The sequence below is a fragment of the Hylobates moloch genome, unplaced genomic scaffold (assembly GCF_009828535.3).
Source record: "Hylobates moloch isolate HMO894 unplaced genomic scaffold, HMol_V3 SCAFFOLD_12, whole genome shotgun sequence".
Taxonomy (NCBI): Eukaryota; Metazoa; Chordata; class Mammalia; order Primates; family Hylobatidae; genus Hylobates; species Hylobates moloch.
Window position 1 is genome coordinate 94,205,592 of NW_026652287.1, and position 21,567 is coordinate 94,227,158.

At 45.1% G+C, this 21,567-nt stretch overlaps 1 protein-coding gene and 1 long non-coding RNA gene across 2 annotated transcripts in view; one reads left to right on the forward strand and one right to left on the reverse strand.

Moving 5' to 3' along the window:
• The window catches only part of PLXNC1 (plexin C1), a 117,521-nt gene extending 96,354 nt beyond the window's left edge, over window positions 1–21,167 (forward strand). Inside the window, exons 13-21 of the mRNA XM_032170910.2 lie at window positions 2,403–2,606; window positions 2,727–2,912; window positions 5,905–6,007; window positions 10,128–10,229; window positions 10,534–10,637; window positions 14,766–14,804; window positions 15,018–15,142; window positions 16,535–16,733; window positions 20,978–21,167. Coding sequence (XP_032026801.1) covers window positions 2,403–2,606; window positions 2,727–2,912; window positions 5,905–6,007; window positions 10,128–10,229; window positions 10,534–10,637; window positions 14,766–14,804; window positions 15,018–15,142; window positions 16,535–16,733; window positions 20,978–21,139 — 1,224 coding nt within the window. The 3' untranslated portion in view covers window positions 21,140–21,167. The remainder of the gene's footprint in view (window positions 1–2,402; window positions 2,607–2,726; window positions 2,913–5,904; window positions 6,008–10,127; window positions 10,230–10,533; window positions 10,638–14,765; window positions 14,805–15,017; window positions 15,143–16,534; window positions 16,734–20,977) is intronic.
• Window positions 16,271–18,351, reverse strand: LOC131380890 (uncharacterized). Its single transcript, XR_009209166.1, has 2 exons — window positions 17,997–18,351; window positions 16,271–16,866 (listed from the first exon to the last, which is right to left on the reverse strand). It is a non-coding gene; the product is annotated as an uncharacterized LOC131380890 (long non-coding RNA).
• Window positions 21,168–21,567: the final 400 nt, after the last annotated feature.

Here is a 21,567-nt window from a genome sequence, read left to right on the forward strand (position 1 = left end):
ACATAGTGAGACCCCATCTCTATAAAATAAAAATAAAAAAGTTGACAGCATAGAGTATCATCAGGTTCTAGGTCCTCTGGTTCCCTAACTGTTCAGAAACCCTGTGAGTCCAAGAAGACACCATGTATTTTCACATGAAAGAGAAATTAAACATGGATGGGATTAAGTACGCCTGCATTATGGAGTGGGGTGGGTGGAAGCGGGGAGGTGAGTTCAGGTACAGAGGACAGAGTCCTCGCAGGCCCGCACTGGGAACACACTCAATCCTGCTTAGTGGGAACCTAGAGGGTGGGTCGGGAATGACCAAGAGGGATAGCTGTAAAACTGAGTTGGGGCCACAAAAAGCAGCATCAGACTGAAAACTTTGCCCTTAATTCTGTAGGCAGCAGGGAGCCACTGAAGATCTCTGAGCAGGAAGTGACATAGGTCTAGGTACACTGGACTCACACTGGACCGAGACAATTAGTGACAATGAAAGCAGTCAGAAGGTTACCAATGGGAAAAGAGACTATGCAGAAAGCAGTAGACTAGGGAAAGGGGAGGATTCTGACCCAAAAGGCTTCGGTGTCCTGTCTTGAGTCCTGGGAAACCACGAGAAAAGAAGAGAGTGTCCAACCCCCAGCAGGGGCCAGCTCCTGAAGCGCTTGTTGCCGCTGAATCACTCTTTGTTGGGGAACCTCCTGCAGGGCGGTTATTATTTTGGCAATGGTGCACAGCTGAGTTTGGAGAGGCAGGAACTGAAGAAAGGCTGGGAGCCCAGTGAGGAGGCTCATGCCAGGGCAGGTGTGTCTGAGACGTCCACAGTCTCTCTGGGCTGACAGCGGGTCCCTTTGGGCTGTGGTTAGCAGAGCAGGTCTCAAGTGCTGGGACATGGTGAAGCTAGAGATGACCAGCTTGTCTTTATAGCAGTATCGTTAAAGGGAGAGTGGGGGTGACATCATGGGAGTGAGAGCACAGAGGAGGAAGAAAAGAGCACCTAGGGCTGGTGGCAAAGCTTCATTTTAAGGAATGACAGACAATAGGATGGGCCGTGAAGGTGGCCGAGAAGGTGCTCAGAAACTGGTGAAAAAGAGTAAATCGCATGGCGCGAGTTTGTCACGAGTATGGAACTGTAGAGTCTTGAGGATAATGAGGTTGGGTGATCCTCTCGCCGGCAATCCTTCTAGAAGGCATCTTCAGTAAAAAGCCAGTCTGCTAGGAGTTAAGGCTGCTGAGGCAGTAGAGACAGTGGTTCTCATCCTGAGGACAGAAATATGAGCAGGAGATTCAGGGCTATAGTTTGGAAAGACGTGAAGGGAAAGGAAGGTTGTGCTTGTCCAAATCTCAGCTCTTTACATCATATTTTCCCACCAATTGCCTCTTCCTATTGTCTTTTTTATGCTCTAGTATCAGGGGGTGGCGGGGGTGGGGGAAAAACAGTTTTTCCCACCTGACAAATTTCTTTTTATGAGTTATAATTGCTTTTCTGTAGAATGTTTGCCATCCTCCCTTAACGTACCAGCCTCCTCTGCCTGTCCTTCTGTACACCTAAACAGGACAATATATTTATGTTATGTTTTTACTAACTTTTTAAATTTTATTTTTTATATATAGAGAGAGACAGGGTCTTGCTATGTTACCCAGGCTGATCTCCAACTCCTGGGCTCAGGTAACCCTCCTCCCTCAGTTTCCTAAAGTGCTGGGATTACAGGCGTGAGCCACTACGCCCAGCCTGTTTATGTTGTTTTTTTTTTTTTAATCCTGTAAATCAGGCCACCTTTTCTGCGTTGTTCTCAGTTTTCATGCTCTTCATTTCATAGGGGATGCATTGTGTCTTTTACTTTTGTTTTCTACTGTTTTCTGTTACACCTGAAAAGCCTTTTCCTCCTTGTGGCTAGTGACTTCTGCTAAGGCCCTGCAGGAGGTTCCCCCAGTAAAGAGTGATTCAGCTGCAACAAGCGCTTCAGGAGCTGGCCCTTGCTGGGGTTTGGACACTTTTCTTTTCTTGTGGTTTCCCAGGGCTCAAACAGGCTGACCCCAAGGACACCTAAGCCCCTTGGGTCAGAATCTTCCCCTTTCCCTAGCCTACTGCTGGCAGCCTAGTCTCTTTTCCCATGGTATAACCTTCCAGCTGCTTTCATTGTCACTCATGATATTAATCATAATATTAACTAGCATGTTTTGAGTGCTTACTGTGTGTCGGGCCCTGTTCTAAGCATGTATAATCTCATTTAACATAGCCCTCATTTAATGTAATGTAGGGTGAAGTCAATCCTGTGAGGGAAGTAGTATTGCTGTCTCCATATTATACATGAGGAAACAGAAGCACCAAGAAGTTAAGTTGCTCAGGTCACTTAGCTCTTAGAGATCAGAGCTGGGATTCATTAATGAAGTTACTAAAATGTTCTTTTCTTTTCTCCCAGGTGTCTGAATATTGTGTGGCGACTTACTGCGGGTTTTTAGCCCCCAGTTTAAAGAGTTCAAAAGTACGCACAAATGTCACTGTGAAGCTGAGAGTACAAGACACCTACTTGGATTGTGGAACCCTGCAGTATCGGGAGGACCCCAGATTCACAGGGTATCGGGTGGAATCTGAGGTGGACACAGAACTGGAAGTGAAAATTCAAGTATGTTTCTTTTCTTTCTGGGTGGGGTGTCACCCTGACCCCTTGACTGGAAAGGTGTGTTTATGCTTGTGAGTTTCTACACGTGCTCTGATTTCTCCATCTTCATTTTGTTCTTCACAGAAAGAAAATGACAACTTCAACATTTCCAAAAAAGACATTGAAATTACTCTCTTCCATGGAGAAAATGGGCAATTAAATTGCAGTTTTGAAAATATTACTAGAAATCAAGATCTCACCACCATCCTTTGCAAAATTAAAGGCATCAAGACTGCAAGCACCATTGCCAACTCTTCTAAGAAAGTTCGGGTAAGTGACCTGGCAGTCCCACCTGCTGTCTTTACCTGATTTTTGTGATAATTCCTTGGCTAAACCAGAGGCCAGAATGGAATCTTTCATGGATCTTCAGATCCTCACTTTAAATAGAAGATAAACAAAGCTGGTACTGCGAGCCCAAGCAAAATAGCTCCAAAATAGCTGGCTGAATCCATCCCTGTGCCTGTTTGAATGTCAAAGCGTTGGACACACCATTGTCTATAACCCTAACGAGTCTTGATAGCTTTTGTTCTAGCCATACATTTATGCAGTAGCATCGGCAAGCAAAATCTCTAGACCCATTGACAAATGAGCTGTCACTCTTTTCTCAAATGCGGAGGTGACATGTCTTAGCAGAAACCCAAAACAAACAAGGGCCTCTTCAGCACACTCTGGGTAGCATTAGAATCAGATGGAGACCAGATAATCTCTGGGTCACGGGCTGCTTCCTTCACCATGAAGTCATACTTTCTGCGATTAATATTTTCCCAGATGTTTGGGGGACACGTCACTGCTATATTTATGTCCCATAATAAAGATGTGACACCACTGAGAAGGGAAACATATTAAAAGTCACCCTTTATACTGTTCATGCCATATGAGGCTCTGTACAGCCTATATAAATTCTTTTTGATCTATCATCATAAATAATTGGATAAAAGATAATGAAAAAGAACTTCAGACTGGAAGGCAACAACAAAAATGTGTTCATGTCCCAGTGGCACCAGTTAATAGCTCTGTGGCCTTAGGTAAAATCACTTGAGTTTCCTGAGCCTCTCTTTGTCCATCTGTATGATAAATGGGTTAATAATAAGTTTTATTTATTTTTTAGACAGAGTCTCACTCTGTCACCCAGGCAGGAGTGCAGTGGCACGATCTTGGCTTACAGCAACCTCCGCTTCCCAGTTTTAGGCAATTCTCATGCCTTGGCCACCCAAGTAGCTGGGATTACAGGTGCGCACCACCACGCCTGGCTAATTTTTTCTATTTTTAGTAAAGACGGAGTTTCACTGTGTTGGGCTGGCTGATCCCGAACTCCTGGCCTCAAGTGATCTGCCTGCCTCGGCCTCCCAAAGTGCTGGCATTACAGGTGTGAGCCACTGTGCCCAGCCATTAAATCGGGAATAACAACTAGGCTGGGAGAGACAACTCAAGCCTATAATGCCAGCACTTTGGGAAGCCAAAGCAGGAGGATCATTTGAGCCCCTAGAAGTCTGGGCAACATAGTAAGACCCTGTCTCAAAACAAAATACGGAACAACAACTCAACTCACCAGTGTTCCCACCTTTCCTGTTAGTTGAGAAGACCAAATGCTAGCATTCTTCATCATTCATGACATAGCTCCTGAGAGCCTACGCTGTGATGGGGACAGACAGAGAATAAAACAGACAAAAACATCTGCCTTTATGGAGGTTCCCTAAAGAGACACAGCGTGAAGAATATAAATAAAAATTGTGTTACTTGGTGGCAGTTGCTATGGAGAAAAAAAGCACCAGTGCGGGGGGGTGGGGGGTGGGAATAGGAGCATGTAGGGGGGCCATGCTGCAGGTTTTGCAATGGTGGGCAGAAAAGGCCTGCTTGTGAAGGTGACATCTGTATAAGGAGGAGTGGGAACAAGCCATGGGCTATCTGGGGTAGAATATTCTAGGCAGAGGGAGCAGAAGTTGCAGAGGTCCTGAGGCAGGAGGCTGCCTGGCGTGTTTGAACAGCAGCAAGGAGGCCAGTGTGACTGGAGTGGAGGGAGCAGAGCAGAGGCTTCTGAGGTTAGAGAGTTCATGGAGAGAACAGAAGATGATTAGGACCTTGTGGACCATGGCGAGGGCTTGGCTTGTGGGCTGCAGAAGGCACGGGAGAGTTTTGAGGAGGGTGCCATGAGCCGACTTATTCAGATGACGTCATGAATTTAGTCATGACAGCCTACCAGTAGGCACTCCCAACATCCCATTTCAGAGATGAGGAAAAAGAGGACTGGATGTGTGTACCTAATTCAGGGTTCCATAGCTGAGAAGCAGAGCAGGTGGCAGGGCTGGTATGGAGAGCTTCAGCTATCCGGGTCCAAATCCATCCTCCAGCTACTGTGCTCAAATGTCTCCATGGGGGCAGTATGAGTCCAAGGATGGAAACACGCCTTAATACTTGTATGTACATCAGTGAAATAATTAAGCTTCACGTAGAGTTTTTCCCTTGAAAAGTTTCACAAAATACAACCAAAAAAATGCTAAAACTGGAAAAATCCCTCAGGGATGATCTGATCAGCACTGCCAATCTGGTTTTTGCCACAGAATGTTTTATTCAAAATAGGATGCTAGGTACAGTGGCTCACACCTGTAATCCCAGCAGTTTGAGAGGCTGAGGTGGGAGGATCGCTTGAGTTCAGGAGTTCGAGACCAGACTGGGCAACATAGTGAGACCCTGTCTCTACAAAAAATTTAAAAATTAGCCAGGTGTGGTGGTGTGTACCATAGCCCCAGCTACTTGGGAGGCTGGGGTGGGAAGATCACTTGAGCCCATGATGAGTTTGAGGCTACAGTGGGCTATGATCACACCACTGCACTCCAACCTGGGCAACAGAGCAAGACCCTGTCTCTAAAACAAAAACAAAATAAGCCTGCCTGTAAAAAAAAGATAAAAATTGAGTTTCTCCCTTAGGATAAAGGGCAAGGGCTTTTTGCCTACAGGTTACTGCCTCTTTATTGCCCCCACTCCTGCAACGTAAAACCCCCAGAGCAAAGAGGGCCAAAATTGAGACTCTGAGGGTCTAGTCCAGCACACATCAACTGACATTTCAGGAAACAATATTCAGTGAATATTCTGGATTTGCCCAATGACACGTAGCTAATCTGCCACAGAAATGAGAGTTGAACTCAGATATCCTACCCAGCTCACTGCTTCTTTTTGTATTGTGAAGCCATTTTAGGGGGGAAATTATGTAAATAAATACAGTCCCCAACTCAATTGGGTCTAATGACATTCTTTGTCTCATCAGGTCAAGCTGGGAAACCTGGAGCTCTATGTCGAGCAGGAGTCAGTTCCTTCCACGTGGTATTTTCTGATTGTGCTCCCTGTCTTGCTAGTGATTGTCATCTTTGGTAAGTGCCCTGTTTAATTTTGTCAGAGAAATTATTCCCTGGGGCCTCTTGCCAGGCAGGCAGACTTTTAGCTTTCAGGGGCTGTTTGCTTCAATTAAGTATAAATGGGTGAAAGCCCAAATCAAAACTTTGAGAAACGAATAATAGGTACACGCTGAGGGCTTTCTGAACATTTCTTTTGGCCAGGCGTGGTGGCTGATGCCTATAATCCCAGCACTTTGGGAGGCTGAGGCGGGCGGATCGCCTTGAGGTCAGGAGTTCAAGACCAGCCTGGCCAACATGGCAAAACCCCATCTCTACTAAAAGTACAAAAATTAGCCGGGCGTGATGGCAGGTGCCTGTAATCCCAGCTACTCAGGAGACTGAGGTAGGGAGAATTGCTTGAACCTGGGAGGCGGAGGTTGCAGTGAGCCGAGATCACACCACTGCACTCCAGCCTGGGCAACAGAGCAAGACTCCATCTCAAAAACAAACAAACAAAAAACAAAATTGTTTTTAAGGATGCTTCATTAATAGAAGGCTGGTTTACATAGGTGGTATCTTGGGATTTGAGGGATATAATCTACTTTGCTTCTCCATCCCTTCGAATTGTGGTGACAAATGTTCATTTATGTAATTCCCTAAGAACTTCTCTGGGATTTTGGGCTCCCAGGACTTGGTTATTTCATCTTGACCACCCACCACCAGCCATCACCCCAGTCTCATCCCACTCTTGATTTTCTGGGCAGAACCACACTTTGGAAGTGTGGTCGTGCCTGGGCACAGTGGCACACGCCTGTAGTTCCAACACTTTGGGAGGCCAAGGAGGGAGGACTGTGTAAGTCCAGGAGTTTGAGGTTACAGTGAGCTATGATCGTGCCACTGCATGCCAGCCTGGACAACAGAACGAGGCCCTGTGTCTAAAAGGTAAATGATTTTTTTTTTTTTTTTGAGACGGAATCTCGCTCTGTCACCCAGGCTGGAGTGCAGTAGCGTGATCTTGGCTCACTGCAAGCTCCACCTCCCGGGTTCCCACCATTCTCCTGCCTCAGCGTCCCGAGTAGCTGGGACTACAGCTGCCCGCCACCACGCCCAGCTAATTTTTTGCATTTTTTAGTAGAGACGGGGTTTCACCGTGTCAGCCAGGATGGTCTCGATCTCCTGACCTTGTGATCCGCCTGCCTTGGCCTCCCGAAGTGCTGGGATTACAGGCGTGAGCCACCGCGCCCGGCCCTATGATTTTTTTTTAAATAGAAGTGCGATCTATGTCATCTCTTAAAGTGGTCCCGGGCTCATCCACACACAGTGAGCCCATGGTGGTTGCTCATTGGCTAAATCTGGCCCACCAATATATTTTGTTTTGCCCATGTAGCATTTTCTAAAACTATTAAGTAGCTTATAACATTTAAAAATTAGTGATTCACATTTTGAAACATCTCTTGAAAATGTGAAAGATTTGGATCACTGGATCCCAAATTTCCATAGCATCAGTTTATTAGAGCTGAGTAGCAGCTACGCCCTTGAGACAGGGAATGTGCTCCCTAGGTTTTGACCACAGTCGCCACCACTCCATATTGTCTCCACTTAGGCCATTTAACTCATCTATGTACCTGATATCTGCAGCCATTTTGTTTGTGACTCTGGTTCTGAGCTGCTTGTCATTTGAAGTCTATTTTCTCTCATCCTTCTTTGAAAAAGGAACTCTTATCTACCAACAAATGGCACTTTGGCTGGGCCCGGTGGCTCATGCCTGCAATCCCAGCACTTTGGGAGGCCAAGGCAGGTGGATCACGAGGTCAGGAGATCGAGACCATCCTGACCAACATGGTGAAACCCCATCTCTACTAAAAATACAAAAATTAGCCGGGTGTGGTGGCACGTGCCTGTAATCCCAGCTAGTTGGGAGGCTGAGGCAGGAAAATCATTTGAACCTGGGAGCTGGAGGTTGCAGTGAGCCGAGATCGCGCTTGTCCCTTTTGCAAATGAGGGAACTGGGGGAGGAAAAGGGTTCAAACAACTCACCCCAGCCTCTCAAGGACAGCTGGGACTAGGAGGTTGGGCTCTGAGCCACTGCAGTATCCTGCTTTGCTATAAAGTAAGAGGCTCTCTGCTGTCCTGTCACCTGCGACATTCTGAGCCTGTGTGTCTTGGCTGCTCCTGGGTCACTGTGCCTTGAGCAAGAATGTGGCTCTAAATGCTGGCCATCGGGAGAGCACACTTGGCTTGGTTTTCTAGTAATGGCTACAGACTGGCATGAGGCCAACTCAGCCCTTCCCACTGTGACTGGAGGATTCAGAGATCAGTGTCTTCTCTCTGCCCTACACAAATTGGGTTGCTCAGGCCCACCTCCTGGTCTTGTCATCAGGGGCTCAGCTGGCTGTTGGACCTGACATACCCAGGCTCTTGTCCCCTAGAATGAGTGTCTGGTGACCTACGTGAACAGGGGTGCAAGGGCAGCCAGAGCTGTGGACAGCTGTTTCTTTCACACCCAGTGACCGCTTTGCTTATATGCACTGAGAAACGAGATCGCGCCACTGCACTCCAGCCTGGCCACACAGCAAGACTCCGTCTCAAAAAAAAAAAGCCCTTTGTATTTCTTGATTTAACATAGGCATTGCCTTTCTGAAATTTGATGGCTAGTACAGGCAGTTGCCAGTGTCTCCTTCCATACACTCATTTATTCACTCATTCATCCCTGCATCTGTTTACCTTATGTTCATTGAGCACCTGTTATGTTGCTGATAACTGTGCAAGTCTCTGGAGCTAGAAAAAAATGAGCCTTTGCGTGCATGAGCCAATGTTGCTCAAACTGAGGCCTGAGGAACAATGGTCCCAAGTGACTGTCCTGGAAAAAGGGGTTCCATGGGCAAGTAAGTTTGGGAATCGCTATGTCATACTCCACCCTTTCTTAGACATGCACAGTGCACGTTATTAAGACTGTTGACTTTATGAAGTAGTCCAGTGAAGAGCCGTATTTGTTTCCTCCAGCATTGTTGGTAGCAGAGCCCATCTATTATGTAATTTCTTTTCCCTTTTTTTTTTTTTTTTGAGAAAGGGTCTCCCTTTTTTGCTCAGGCTGAGTGCAGTAGCATGATCATGGCTCACTGCAGCCTTGACCTCCTAGGCTCAAGTGATCCTCCCACCTCGGCCTCCCAAGTAGCTGGGACTCCAGGCATGCACCATCACACCCATCTAATTTTCTATTTTTTTGTAAAGACAGAAAAATATCTTTCTCTGCTGCCCAGGCTGATCTCAAACCCCTAGCCTCAAGCCATGCTCCCACCTCAGCCTCTCAAAGTGCTGGAATTACAGACGTGAGCCACCGCACCTGGCTGTAATTTGTATAAGTGAGGAGAAGCTTCCTAGAACAATGATGGTTGATTGTTGAATACCTATACTTTTTAAAATAATACATTCTTAATGCTTTTTGTGAGTTACTTCTTATAATCCTTCCAGCATCACAGTGAGATAGGCACTCTTACAGAGAAGGCAGCCAGGCACAGAGATGCTGAGGAACTTAACCCAGGTCACATAGCTAGTAAATGGCAGAGCAAGGACATGAACCCAAGCACCAAAATGGGTTGGTTATGGCCTCTGCAGCACAGTTAGAAGCAATATGGAGGTATGGGAGTTCCTTGGGGCTCGCTCATCATGTCACCCCATTAGCTCTATGCAGGTTTGGCCCAGGTAGCCAACTGTGGATCTGCAGTTCCTTTCTGCATTTGCAGCACAACTTTATTTCTCCAGGGATGCTTACAAACATTCAAAAAGAATGGAACAATGCAAGTGGCTGCAGCTGTGGGGAAGAAACTTGGCTTGTTTCATTACGTTTCAGCCAACTGGGATCTTTGGTTACAAGTGAAGGTTATTTGATTTAGCTTTCACTTGTAGAATGAGTAAGGCTTTGGTTTTCTTCTGCTGCATTTTAGCATCTTCCTCTTCAGAGTGACCCCTCACTGGGAAATTTTCTTTTTTATGAGATCCAGCTCTTTAATGCTATTTTCTAGTTTCATTCTAGCTCTTGCTCTCTGTCCCTATCTGTTTTTGTTTTTGTTTTTAAGAACTGTAAAGGTTGCTATTTGTTTTAATTTTTGGTTTTTGAGTTACCATGTCCCTCTGATGCAGCATCTCTGTCTCTTAGCGGCCGTGGGGGTGACCAGGCACAAATCGAAGGAGCTGAGTCGCAAACAGAGTCAACAACTAGAATTGCTGGAAAGCGAGCTCCGGAAAGAGATACGTGATGGTAGGCTCCAAAATGGTATTTGTAGAAAAACAAGCCTTTTATATTTATATTCTTATTTTTTTACCCTTACATGGAGATGGCCACAGTAATGAGAACTGTTTGTATAATAGAAGACAACGGAACAGCAGGGCCTGGGCCTGGCTTTGTGTTTTATTTCAGCTCTTCTCTGCAGCCAACCAAGTCATTATCTATTGTTTCTTCTTTAATGAAAACCAAGGTCATACTCTGTGTTAGACAAAACAGCAGAAGATCTTATCCATTGTTTGTTGAGTTAAAATATTGCTCTTGGGATTCTGTTTTGCAGGCTTTGCTGAGCTGCAGATGGATAAATTGGATGTGGTTGATAGTTTTGGAACTGTTCCCTTCCTTGACTACAAACATTTTGCTCTGAGAACTTTCTTCCCTGAGGTAAAAGAGCATTGATCATATTCCGAAGGTTGAGTCTTGAATAATAATGAAGGTGCTTGTTGCTGTTGTCAAAACGAGTGTTTGCTTCCAAGGCAGCTATAGATAATGTGCTTGGTACAAAATAATGGCTTAAGTTTGAGCAGAGCAGGGAGGAGGGTAATTATTAATTGGATTGATTAGGGTATAAAACAGTGATGGGTCACTGGTGATTATTCTTTGCCCAGTAACAAAAACCTAAGAGGGACAGAAGCTCAGAGTGATGATTTTTGCTTTCTTTTACTCCCAGTGTAGAACTGAATGTGTAGCTGGGAAGTGAGCTAGTTTATTTAAAAATCAATAAATTGTGAGCTAGCCAATTTGTTGTGTTTATCTGCATGACTTACATTCCAGCGACCAGATTATTCACTATTACTTCTCAAATGGAAAGGAAAAATACTAACGGTCAAAAGGGAGGAAAGTAGACATGGATGGAATTGGAGTTGAAAACAGGCATTTTTAGCCATGTAGAGTTCTTATGGCTCTCTACGGTAGTTTTTCTTTAGCTGATCAGTTTGTATCGTCCTCATTTAGTACACATAGATGCACGAACTGATTAATTCATTTGTTCTAGGGCTCTGAGGAGTCGTCTACTTAACCCTTTGGGTTGCTGGTCTTACCTATGTTCTCACGCCTCCATTTTCTCACCCACTCACTCAGCCTTCTCCATTTACCCTCCCAAGTCTTTGGCGAGGTACACTCATCCTGCGTATCATCACCGCCACATCCTGATACCCCAGCTCCGCCATATTGCCCTTCTTTTTTGCGGTCTGATGACCACATAGAGGCCCAACCTCTTAAACACATCAATACCAAGGATCACATTTCAATCTAGACTTCTAAGCAATGGCTGAAATCTCTCCAGGCCAAAGGAGAGTTTGTATCACCTTACCAGAAGCTTCTCCGGAACAATTGGCCAGAAGCCTAGAGTTGAGAAACCCAGACACATGCAGTAAGCAATTTCCAGTTTCTCTATAATTTAGAAGGACACCATGATAGGCAATGCGGGGTCTGGAGGTTGGAATGCCTCCATAAAACACCTGCCATATTTTTTGGTCCAAGCCTCAGTGTTATAAATCAAGAAGGCTGTAAATAAGACTTCAGCTTTTTGTGCTGGTGAAGTTTGTTTCCTTTAACTTATTCTTCAAGAGTACCGAGGCACCGAGATCTGCCATTTGCCACCTCATCCATTTCTATGGCAGAACACTGCCTGGGGAGAGGAATTCGATTCCCCGAATCAGGATGACTGTGCGGGGCCTCCGCAAAGGTTGCATCACGAGCCCTATTTCCGAGCTATCTGAGATCCCCATTAAGAATTTAAAAGCAATAAAATAATGGAGATTTTTTACTATCAACATGAATGCTGTGTGGGCTTTTACAGTTAATGATTGCCCTTGAGTGCTGAATAGAGTAATCTGTGGCCTGAGAAAAGAAATGTTCTTATGTTCTAAATTTGGTAATCAAGAACAAGATAGAGTAATGAATGTAAAGGAACACTGTTGCAAGTTTAATGTTTCCAAAAAAAAAAAAAAAGATCCCAGGAACAATGCTACCTTATTTTAAGAGAAGAGAGATAGTTGCAAAGGAGCCAAACTGATTTAACTCAGTGTTGTGTATAATCTTGAAAAACAACTGGGAAAGTCATAAAAATTGAAGTCAGAAGTTGTTTAAAGGAGAGAACCCAGGAAAAAAAATATGCATAAATTTGTCAGAACCCTTTCAAGAAGACCTAAGTCAAAATTGAATTTATAATAATTAAGAAAAGATAGAACAGGGAAACATATCATAAGAAGACAATGCCACTTGAAATGCATTCCAGGCTGCAGATAAGTCCTGGTATTAATTAGGCTCTTTATGGATTGATCAGAAGCCAAATCCTCTAGGCCTGGAGGTTGGGGGCCACAGGGGAAGGATTTGGGTGTTCAGCACCTACAAAAAAGCAACAGGCAAAATCCAGAGGAGATTGTAGGTTCTCAAAGGAGGCCAGGGTTCTTTGCTCTGCCTGTTGGTTTTGGCTTTTAAAGCCTTGCTTTTTATTATATTGACTACTCTTTGCTTTGCATAAAATAGGAGAAGAAATAAGGGTAGGCAGAGGATCTAAGCTGAAGAAAAGGGAAATTTGAATGAAAGGAGGAAGCAGCCTTAAAACACAGAGAGCCACGAGTCCGGGCATGGTGGCTCACGCCTGTAATCCCAGCACTTTGGGAGGCCGAGGTGGGTGGATCGCTTGAGGTCAGGAGTTAGGGACCAGCCTGGCCAACACGGTGAAACCCTGTCTCTACTAAAAATACAAAATTAGCCAGGCATGGTGGGATCACGCCTGTAATCCCAGCTACTCTGGAGGCTGAGGCAGGAGAATGGCGTGAACCTGAGAGGCGGAGCTTGCAGTGAGCCAAGAGAGCGCCACTGCACTCCAGCCTGGGCAACAGAGTGAGACTCCTTCTCAAAAAAAAAAAAAAAAAAAAAAGAATTGCTTGAACCCGGGGGGCAGAGGTTGCAGTGAGCTGAGATCACACCACTGCACTCCAGCCTGGGCGACACAGCAAGACTCTGTCTCAAAAAACAAAAAAAACAAAAAACAAAACACAGAGAGAGCCAGGGCGGCACTTCTGTATTTACGACTAAGAATCAACCTGTTTCTCCTATTTACATGGAAGTTGGTTCAGCAGAAAAATATTAAGAACTAGAAAATGCAAACCTAGGGTCTGGGGTTTTTTTTGGTTTGTTTTTTTGGGGCTTTTTTGCTTTTTACTAGGGGAGGATATGGCCAAAATAGTTTCAGGTCTTTTGCTTGGGCTTGCAGATTTGAAACTATGAAGCAAAATTCTCTACAGAAGAAATTTACTTCACAAGATATAAGATTAGCTCAAAGTTTCTATTATTATCAAAAAAGAAGAAAAACCTGAATGTTTTGAGTTTAGAGTCTCATTCTGTGGACTCAAAGTATTGCTTAACATACTTTTAAAGTTTAACCATTAATTTTTTTTTTTTTTTTTTTTTTTTTTTTGAGACGGAGTCTCGCTCTCTCACCCAGGCTGGAGTGCAGTGGCGCGATCTCTGCTCACTGCAGGCTCCGCCCCCCGGGGTTCACGCCATTCTCCTGCCTCAGCCTCCTGCGTAGCTGGGACTACAGGCGCCCACCACCACGCCCGGCTAATTTTTTGTATTTTTAGTAGAGACGGGGTTTCACCGTGTTAGCCAGGATGGTCTCGATCTCCTGACCTCGTGATCTGCCCGCCTCGGCCTCCCAAAGTGCTGGGATTACAGGCGTGAGCCACCGCGCCCGGCCTTAACCATTAATTTTTAATAAGGTTTATGATATACTACAAACCCTCAAATTTTGAAGTTTATATTCCAGAGCTACCTAGCATTTAGAAACCAGTGGGGTGATAGCATTGTGGTCTAGTTTGCTATAAATTAGGAATAAAACCAGTAATGATAACTGACACAGGGCACTTACTCTGCACCCATTTTATTTTCACACTAAACCTCTGAGGTGGGAACCATTATTGTCCCCATTTCAGAGATGAGGCAAATCAGACACAGAGAGGTTAGGTAACACATCCCATGTCATGTGACCAGTATGTGATTAAAACCAGGACTGGAACCCAAGTAGTTTGGTCCAGATTCTATGCTTTTAACTACCCCCGTCTTTCCATATCATTGTGTATTGAAATAGTAGATGCTACTTAGGTAACACTTGTAAAACTTAGCAACGTAATTTAGTCTTTATCTTTAGAAGGTAAATTGCTTGAAGAGGGGTCTGATATTTGCATAATCTTCATCAATGACCCCTTAACTCTTAAATCACTTCTTCTAAAACATGGGATGATACCTTCATCTACCAAACCTGGGACTGATGCCATGATAATTCTTCTTCTTAGAGGCTTTCGGAATTCAGTGGTGTTTCTTGAAAGCTGAATAATTATTTATTATGTATTAGAGAATACGCAGCCACCATAAACCCAGGGGCGCTTCAGATTAGCAAATAGTGTCTCTACTTTATTAAAATGGACTTGGGTATTATAACAAAAATACACTCTTCATTTCCTTTGGATGTTATGAATAATAAAAGTGTCTCCTTCCTCTCAGTCAGGTGGCTTCACCCACATCTTCACTGAAGATATGCATGTAAGTCTCTACGTTTTCATTTTTAGCCCAGTGTTATCATCATCATTATCATCTCCATTATTATTACTTTGAATTTTTATTGTGGGTTTTTTTGGATCATGAATTCGATATTAAATAATTCATTGTCTTGGAAAACCCATTGTGGATCTACTTTCTAACTTTAAACTTATATATGATTTTGTATTATATTATATATTTTTTTCTTTTTATCAGAACAGAGACGCCAACGACAAGAATGAAAGTCTCACAGCTTTGGATGCCCTAATCTGTAATAAAAGCTTTCTTGTTACTGTCATCCACACTCTTGAAAAGCAGAAGAACTTTTCTGTGAAGGACAGGTATTAGTCCATTCTTTGAAGTTTTAAAAGCCTTTAAGAAGAGAAAATCAGGCCGGGTGTGGTGGCTCATGGCTATAATCCCAGCATTTTGGGAGGCCAAGGCGGGCAATCACTTGAGGCTAGGAGTTCAAGACCAGCCTGACCAACACAGCAAAACCTTGTCTCTACAAAAAAAAAAAAAAAGAGAGAAATCAAACCTGAGCCCCATATTTTATTTCCAAACCACTATCTGAACTTGGTATCTTGAGAACATGCACTTTTCCAAATGCTATTTGATTGGGAGTTTATGCAGCCTTATCTCTATTTTAGACCACACCACCCCAACACAATTTTTTTTTTTTTAAGTTGGAGTCTCACTCTGTGGCCCAGGCTGAAGTGTGTGATCATAGCTCACTGCAGCCTCATCCTCCTGGGCTCAAGCTACCCTCCTGCCTATGCCTCCCCAAGTAGCTGGAACTACAGGTGCATGCCACCACACCCAGCTAATGTTTTGTTGTTGTTGTAGTAGAGATGGGGTCTTGCTATATTGCCCAGGCTGGTCTCAAACTCCTGACTCACACGATACCCACTTCCACAAGGATTATAAAGCATAAGCCACTGTGCCTAGCCTTTTTAAAAAATTTGAGACAGGGTTTCGCTATGTTGCTTAGGCTGGATTCAAACCCTGGGCTCAAGCGATCCTGCTGCTTCAGCCTCCTGCCCCCAGCTCCCAAAACAGAGTCTATTTTGAAGACACACACACAACCCTCCCACCCCCAAGTAACCCTGAAAAACTCCAACACCCCAAAAAAACCCACATAAATTCTTTTTTTTTTTCCTTAAGATGGAGTCTCAATCTGTTGCCCAGGCTGGAGTGCAGTGGCACAATCTAGGCTTGCTGCAACCTCCACCTCCCGGGTTCAAGCAATTCTCCTGCCTCAGCCTCTCCAGTAGCTGGCACCACAGGAGCATGCCACCATGCCTGGCTAATTTTTGTATTTTTAGTAGAGACAGGGTTTCACCACATTGGCCAGGCTGGTCTCAAACTCCTGACCTCAGGTGATCTGCCTGCTTTGGACTCCCAAAGTGCTGGGATTATAGGCGTGAACCACCATGTCCGGCCCATAAATTCTTAATAAAAAAAAAGCAGAAGTGTTATTTTTTATTTTTAAAACATCCTGAAACTTTGGAAGACTCACTTCTTGTTACCACTCTAGTTTAAATGCTGAAAACACAGAAAACGTTCTAGAGATAGAAGTGGTTAGAATCTAAACATTAAAAAAAAAAAACACGAAAAAAGCTCCCAACCCAACAGGACAGCTCCCTGCCCTGCCAGTGAGCGTCCATGGAAACTCCCATGAGTGTCCAGCTAGGCCTGCAGCCGATGGTTCACCCAGCTCTCTTTTTCAACAGGTGTCTGTTTGCCTCCTTCCTAACCATTGCACTGCAAACCAAGCTGGTCTACCTGACCAGCATCCTAGAGGTGCTGACCAGGGACTTGATGGAACAGTGTAGTAACATGCAGCCGAAACTCATGCTGAGACGCACGGAATCCGTGGTCGAAAAACTCCTCACAAACTGGATGTCCGTCTGCCTTTCTGGTTTTCTTCGGGTAAGTGTCACATCCCTCAGCAGTGTCAGAGGTAAGACAATAGGCAGTTATTTTTAGCAGACTCTGATGCCTTTGCCAGGATAAATCCTGAATGCTCGATGGTGTCAGCATTTAACCATGTTTCGTCTTGGTCCTGAGCCAGAACAGAGAGAGGGAAAGTAAACATTAATGAAATCTGTTGTCTTTCAACATCTGTGCAAATGTAATTCATTTAGAATTTCCTCAGGTGAGACTTTTCAAGTGAGTTTACCTTCTCACATCAATTCACACCCAGACCCCAGTCAGCCCATTTAAGAAAATGTACTGAGAAAAGCGAATATTTCAAACACCAAAGAGAACAAACTGTTTCAGGCCCTCTGAAGCATTGTAGAAATACCCATTACCTACCAATATGCTGTAAGCTAATTGCAGTCAATTCCTACCAGTCATTCCGCATTAAAGCAGCTCTCCAAAGAGCTGCCTCCCCCTGGAGTTTGCTTTGTTGGAGTTACTGTGTGCATGTGGTTGTCATCTAATTGAACTTTAAAATCTTTTCAAATGCAAACTTTCTATAGATTCCAGTGGTGACAAGGGTGGTGGGTCCTAGAGTCCGCTACTTGATCTGAATCTAGACTTCACCACTTACTTCGTTTTATAAACTAGAGAATTGGAAGAAGATTTTAGGACTGTTTTGAAGTGCAGATGAGAAAACATATGCAATTGCTTAGCACTAAGGAAGCCTCCATAAATGTTGGCCATTACTCTTATAAAATATTAATGTGAAAATAAGGGTGTCCTGTTGAACTCTATCTTCACCCAGCCCTCTGAGGCCCCTGGTACAGAAGATTCTTTTATCCTTTAATTTTACCAGCCATCCAGATTCCATCAAAACTGCATAATTGTGTATTTGTAGATAGTTCCAAAATCTAATTAAATTTTGAATAAGATACACTGCTATGCCACAGGTTTTAACAGTGCTACTTAAGTTTAGATCCAACAGCAGTGCTTTAAATAGACTGTGCTTAGTTTAATGTTTAATGCAATCTTACAAGTAGATGCACAACAATTTTTTTTTTTATTTCTCACCAACCCCTTCCTCTCCCTAAGGCAATACCCATTTATTAAGATTAATGAAATCTGTCGTCTTTTCTGTTTACTTGGTATAAATCATCAGAGGCTTTGGGGAGATGTTGAGCCAGTGATTTCTGGGACGAATATTTTTTGTTTCCCACCGTCTTTGCTTTAGCCACAACAGCTGCTAGATGGAGGCACCAGGACTCTCACCCAGTTCCCTGGTCTTGGTCTTCAAAGGCCAACTCCTGCCCCACCATGGCCTCACTGGATCAGAAGCTCCGGAAGTGGAGCCCAGTAATCCATGATTTTCACAAGCCCCTGGGATAGTAGAGAGAGCACCAGACTAGGGGTCTTGGTTAGAAGCAGGTCTGGGCTCTGGAACCACCTCAGCCCGGGTCAGCTGTGTGTCCCTGGGCATGGCTCTTTGCATCTGAGCATCTGTTTTTAATCCAGCAAATGACGGGCGTGTGTGGGCGTTGCCTTTAAATCCCTTTCCAGCTCTTTCTACTGGATCTTGTGATTCTTAACTGCGCTTTCAAGGGCTGCTCTCGGGCATTAGAGGGGTGAGATGTTGAGAAAATCTGGGCTGCGAGCCCAAACGGCCTCCTTGAGCAAAGCATTCTGGGTCAAGATTTCACAGTGCTGATTCAAGAGCGTCTGGAGCACTCTGGGTGGTGAGGGGGCGGCTCGGCTCGCCGGGAGGAAGTGGCATCCAGCCAGTCGGCGATACTTTCACTTTCAGTGGAATAATTCCCGCTGGTGCGGGGGTCTGATGTCCCTCCACCAGGTGCTCAAGGGGGTCTGGGATACCGACAGCCCTAGTCCTCCTGTCCTACCCCACAGATGTTTAGTGGGTGACAGTAGCTCCGTGACCGCCAGGTAACTTCCCCTTCCAAGACACCAAGGCTTTGTGGGTAAAATAATAATGCCATTTATTGAATGTACCAGACAGCATGCTAAGAGCTTTACCTATCGTTTCTCATTTCATCCCCTTAAGGGTCCTGTGAGCTAAGTGTCTTCATGACCATTTTGTATATGGGGGAACTGGGACACACAGAAGAGCTGTGACTCTCCCCAGATCTCACTGCTACTGTGGGACAGCACCAGGGTCCGAGAGCTCTTAGCCACCCCCCTGTGCACTGAAAAGATGGAATCTGCCCTGGTCTGTTAAAGTGTGGAAGCCTGGCCCCTGGGGGAGGGGAATCATGTACGCAGCGGCTGTGGCTCGCCTAAAAGTTGTGTTCAGTGGTGACAAAGAAACCTCATGGCCCTGTGATTCTCCAAATCAGCCACACATCAGTATCCTCCTCCCCCACCGCCTCCCCGCCCCCGGCCCCGGGAAGGTATGAAAACTACAGATACCCAGGCCTCATTCTTCAGAGAGATGGCAGCTCTGTAGGTCTAGAGTGGGGCCCAGGCATCTGAATGCTTAACAAGAGGCCCCAAGGGATTCTGGTGATTAGCCAGGGTTAGACCCAGGAGCATGGGCAGAGTGTAGGGCCAGATGTTACTTAGCTCAGTCTAGCTACCCTCCAGGGAGTTCTGGAGAATTCCTGACCACTGGCCTCCTGAGTCAAGAGCTGCCCCTTCACACAGCCCCCGAGAGCCCACCTGGCCCCCTGACTCCAACCCCTGTGGGAATATGCAGCCCCTGTCCAAGGGTTCTCAGCCTCCCTTCTGATCTGTGCTGCAGGAAAAGAGGTTCTAGTTTTGTGGTCAGCGCATTACTTGGGTTGGGGGGGTGGGCGGTGGAGGGAAAGAGAAGAGAAGGGTGAGGTTGTAAACCACTAAATAAAGGAAGTTTCTCATGAGAATTAAATGTCATGCATTAGTCCTGCTGCCCTCCCTACCTTGGAAATTTCTGAATTTCCACTTCTGCCCTGCACTGAAGAGGAGACTCAAGGAGGTATCACAGCGGGGACAGAAGCCGAAAGGGAGCTGCAGGGTGGCAGGAGGTGGCAAGAGGAAGCCCAGGGACTGGGGAGGGCAGATATTCCTGCAGCAAGTATAAAGAAAGGGACAGGGTTGGAGTGGGATGCTGACAGACTTAAGATGTCTTAGGTAACTTGCCTGCGCAAGGGAAAGCAGGTGAGACCCAGGGGAATCCTCCTTTCCCAGCTGGACGTATCGCTTGTCAAGCTTGACTCTTAACTGGCGCTTCGAGCCCCAGCCACGTGGCTGGCCTTTCATCATCACTAAGGCACTTTGACTTCCTAGCCACGGTTCTTCTTCCACCACAGAGGCCTAACGTCCATTGATTACGGAAGGTTCCTTATTTAGCAAATACTCTACAGCTGACCCAGGGCTAAGTGCCTTGGGAGGATGCCGTGGAAACAGAACACACAGCCTCCCACTTGAGGTGCTCAGAGTCCTTTGGAATGCAGACATCCGTGGCTGCGACTGTGAGCCATTTCCATCACGGCAGGGGAGGCAGTCCCACCCCCAGCCAGGAAAAATGCATGTGGCTTAAATTTGAAGAAAGAGCCAATCAGGATGGGCCGAGTGTTTGGGGAAAAACCTTAGAGGCAATAGAACTGGCTCTGGTTCAGGGAAGAAGATGGAGTCCCTCTGGCCCAGCACCGGAAAACATGTCCAGGTGGGACTGTGCAGTGTGTCTGGGAACTGCCCGGGGCTGGGCCTGGCCCATGGGGAGGAGGTAAGGCTGCAAACTGTTGAACGGCAGGCTGCTTCCTTCGAGAAGTGCTGTTAACACCAAAAAACATTGGATTTGGCAAATGTATAAAATGTTCTTACATTTATCCTTGTTACTAAGGATAATTGTGCATTTTTTTAAAATGTCGTTTATTTCTGGCTTGCTAAAGGGCGATTAAATACAAATGTAAACAAAGGTACACTCTCCACATCTAACTGTTCCTAGGCATTAACCCACTGATGAGCATTAGTCTGCCATATGTAAGTTTAAACAGAAAATAACAAGGGATACTGTGAGTACTGCACGTGGCTGTGAATGTGCGCGTGTGCAGACGTGCATTCGCGATGGAGAGAGGAGGCAGTTTTCTGAGTTTTGCATCCAATCCCAAGTGGAGCAACGTGTATTTTCTTGGGAGTTTCATGTTGAGTGTTAGAAAACCCTGTCTCCTGCCTTACTGCCATAAACAGAAACTTTAATTCTTTGGAAAGTACAGTGGATTCCACAGAAAGCTTACTGTCACTTTTGTGTCTTTTCCAAGGAGACTGTTGGAGAGCCCTTCTATTTGCTGGTGACGACTCTGAACCAGAAAATTAACAAGGGTCCCGTGGATGTAATCACTTGCAAAGCCCTGTACACACTTAATGAAGACTGGCTGTTGTGGCAGGTTCCGGAATTCAGTACTGTGGTATGTTTTCAATAAAGCTCCCAGCCAGACTCCCAAATAAATCTGGCGGGGAATTAGAGGGTGGGGGTGGGTCATTTACAATGAAACGTATCATTTCTACTGCGGGAGGCCCTGTGTGTTTAGTTAATTAAAAACTAGTTGATAAAAAATATTAACACGTGTTCACATAATAGATTTTAATTACTGAGATTGGGGGAGAAAATATTGTAATGATGCCTGGGGTACTCATCAATTTCCAAAGATTTTAATATCAGGATTGCTTATAGCTTTCAGTGTCGTCAAAGGAAATGCAAAGTACTCCCTATTCAGCACTTATAATTGCAAACAGAATTTCTCAAATGGCTCTGCTCTGGGAAGACAATGTGTGAAGATATATTTCAACCAAATTGAGGCCGTCTTATTTTAGAATGATAACACGACAAATTCCACCGCGTTCCCCATGC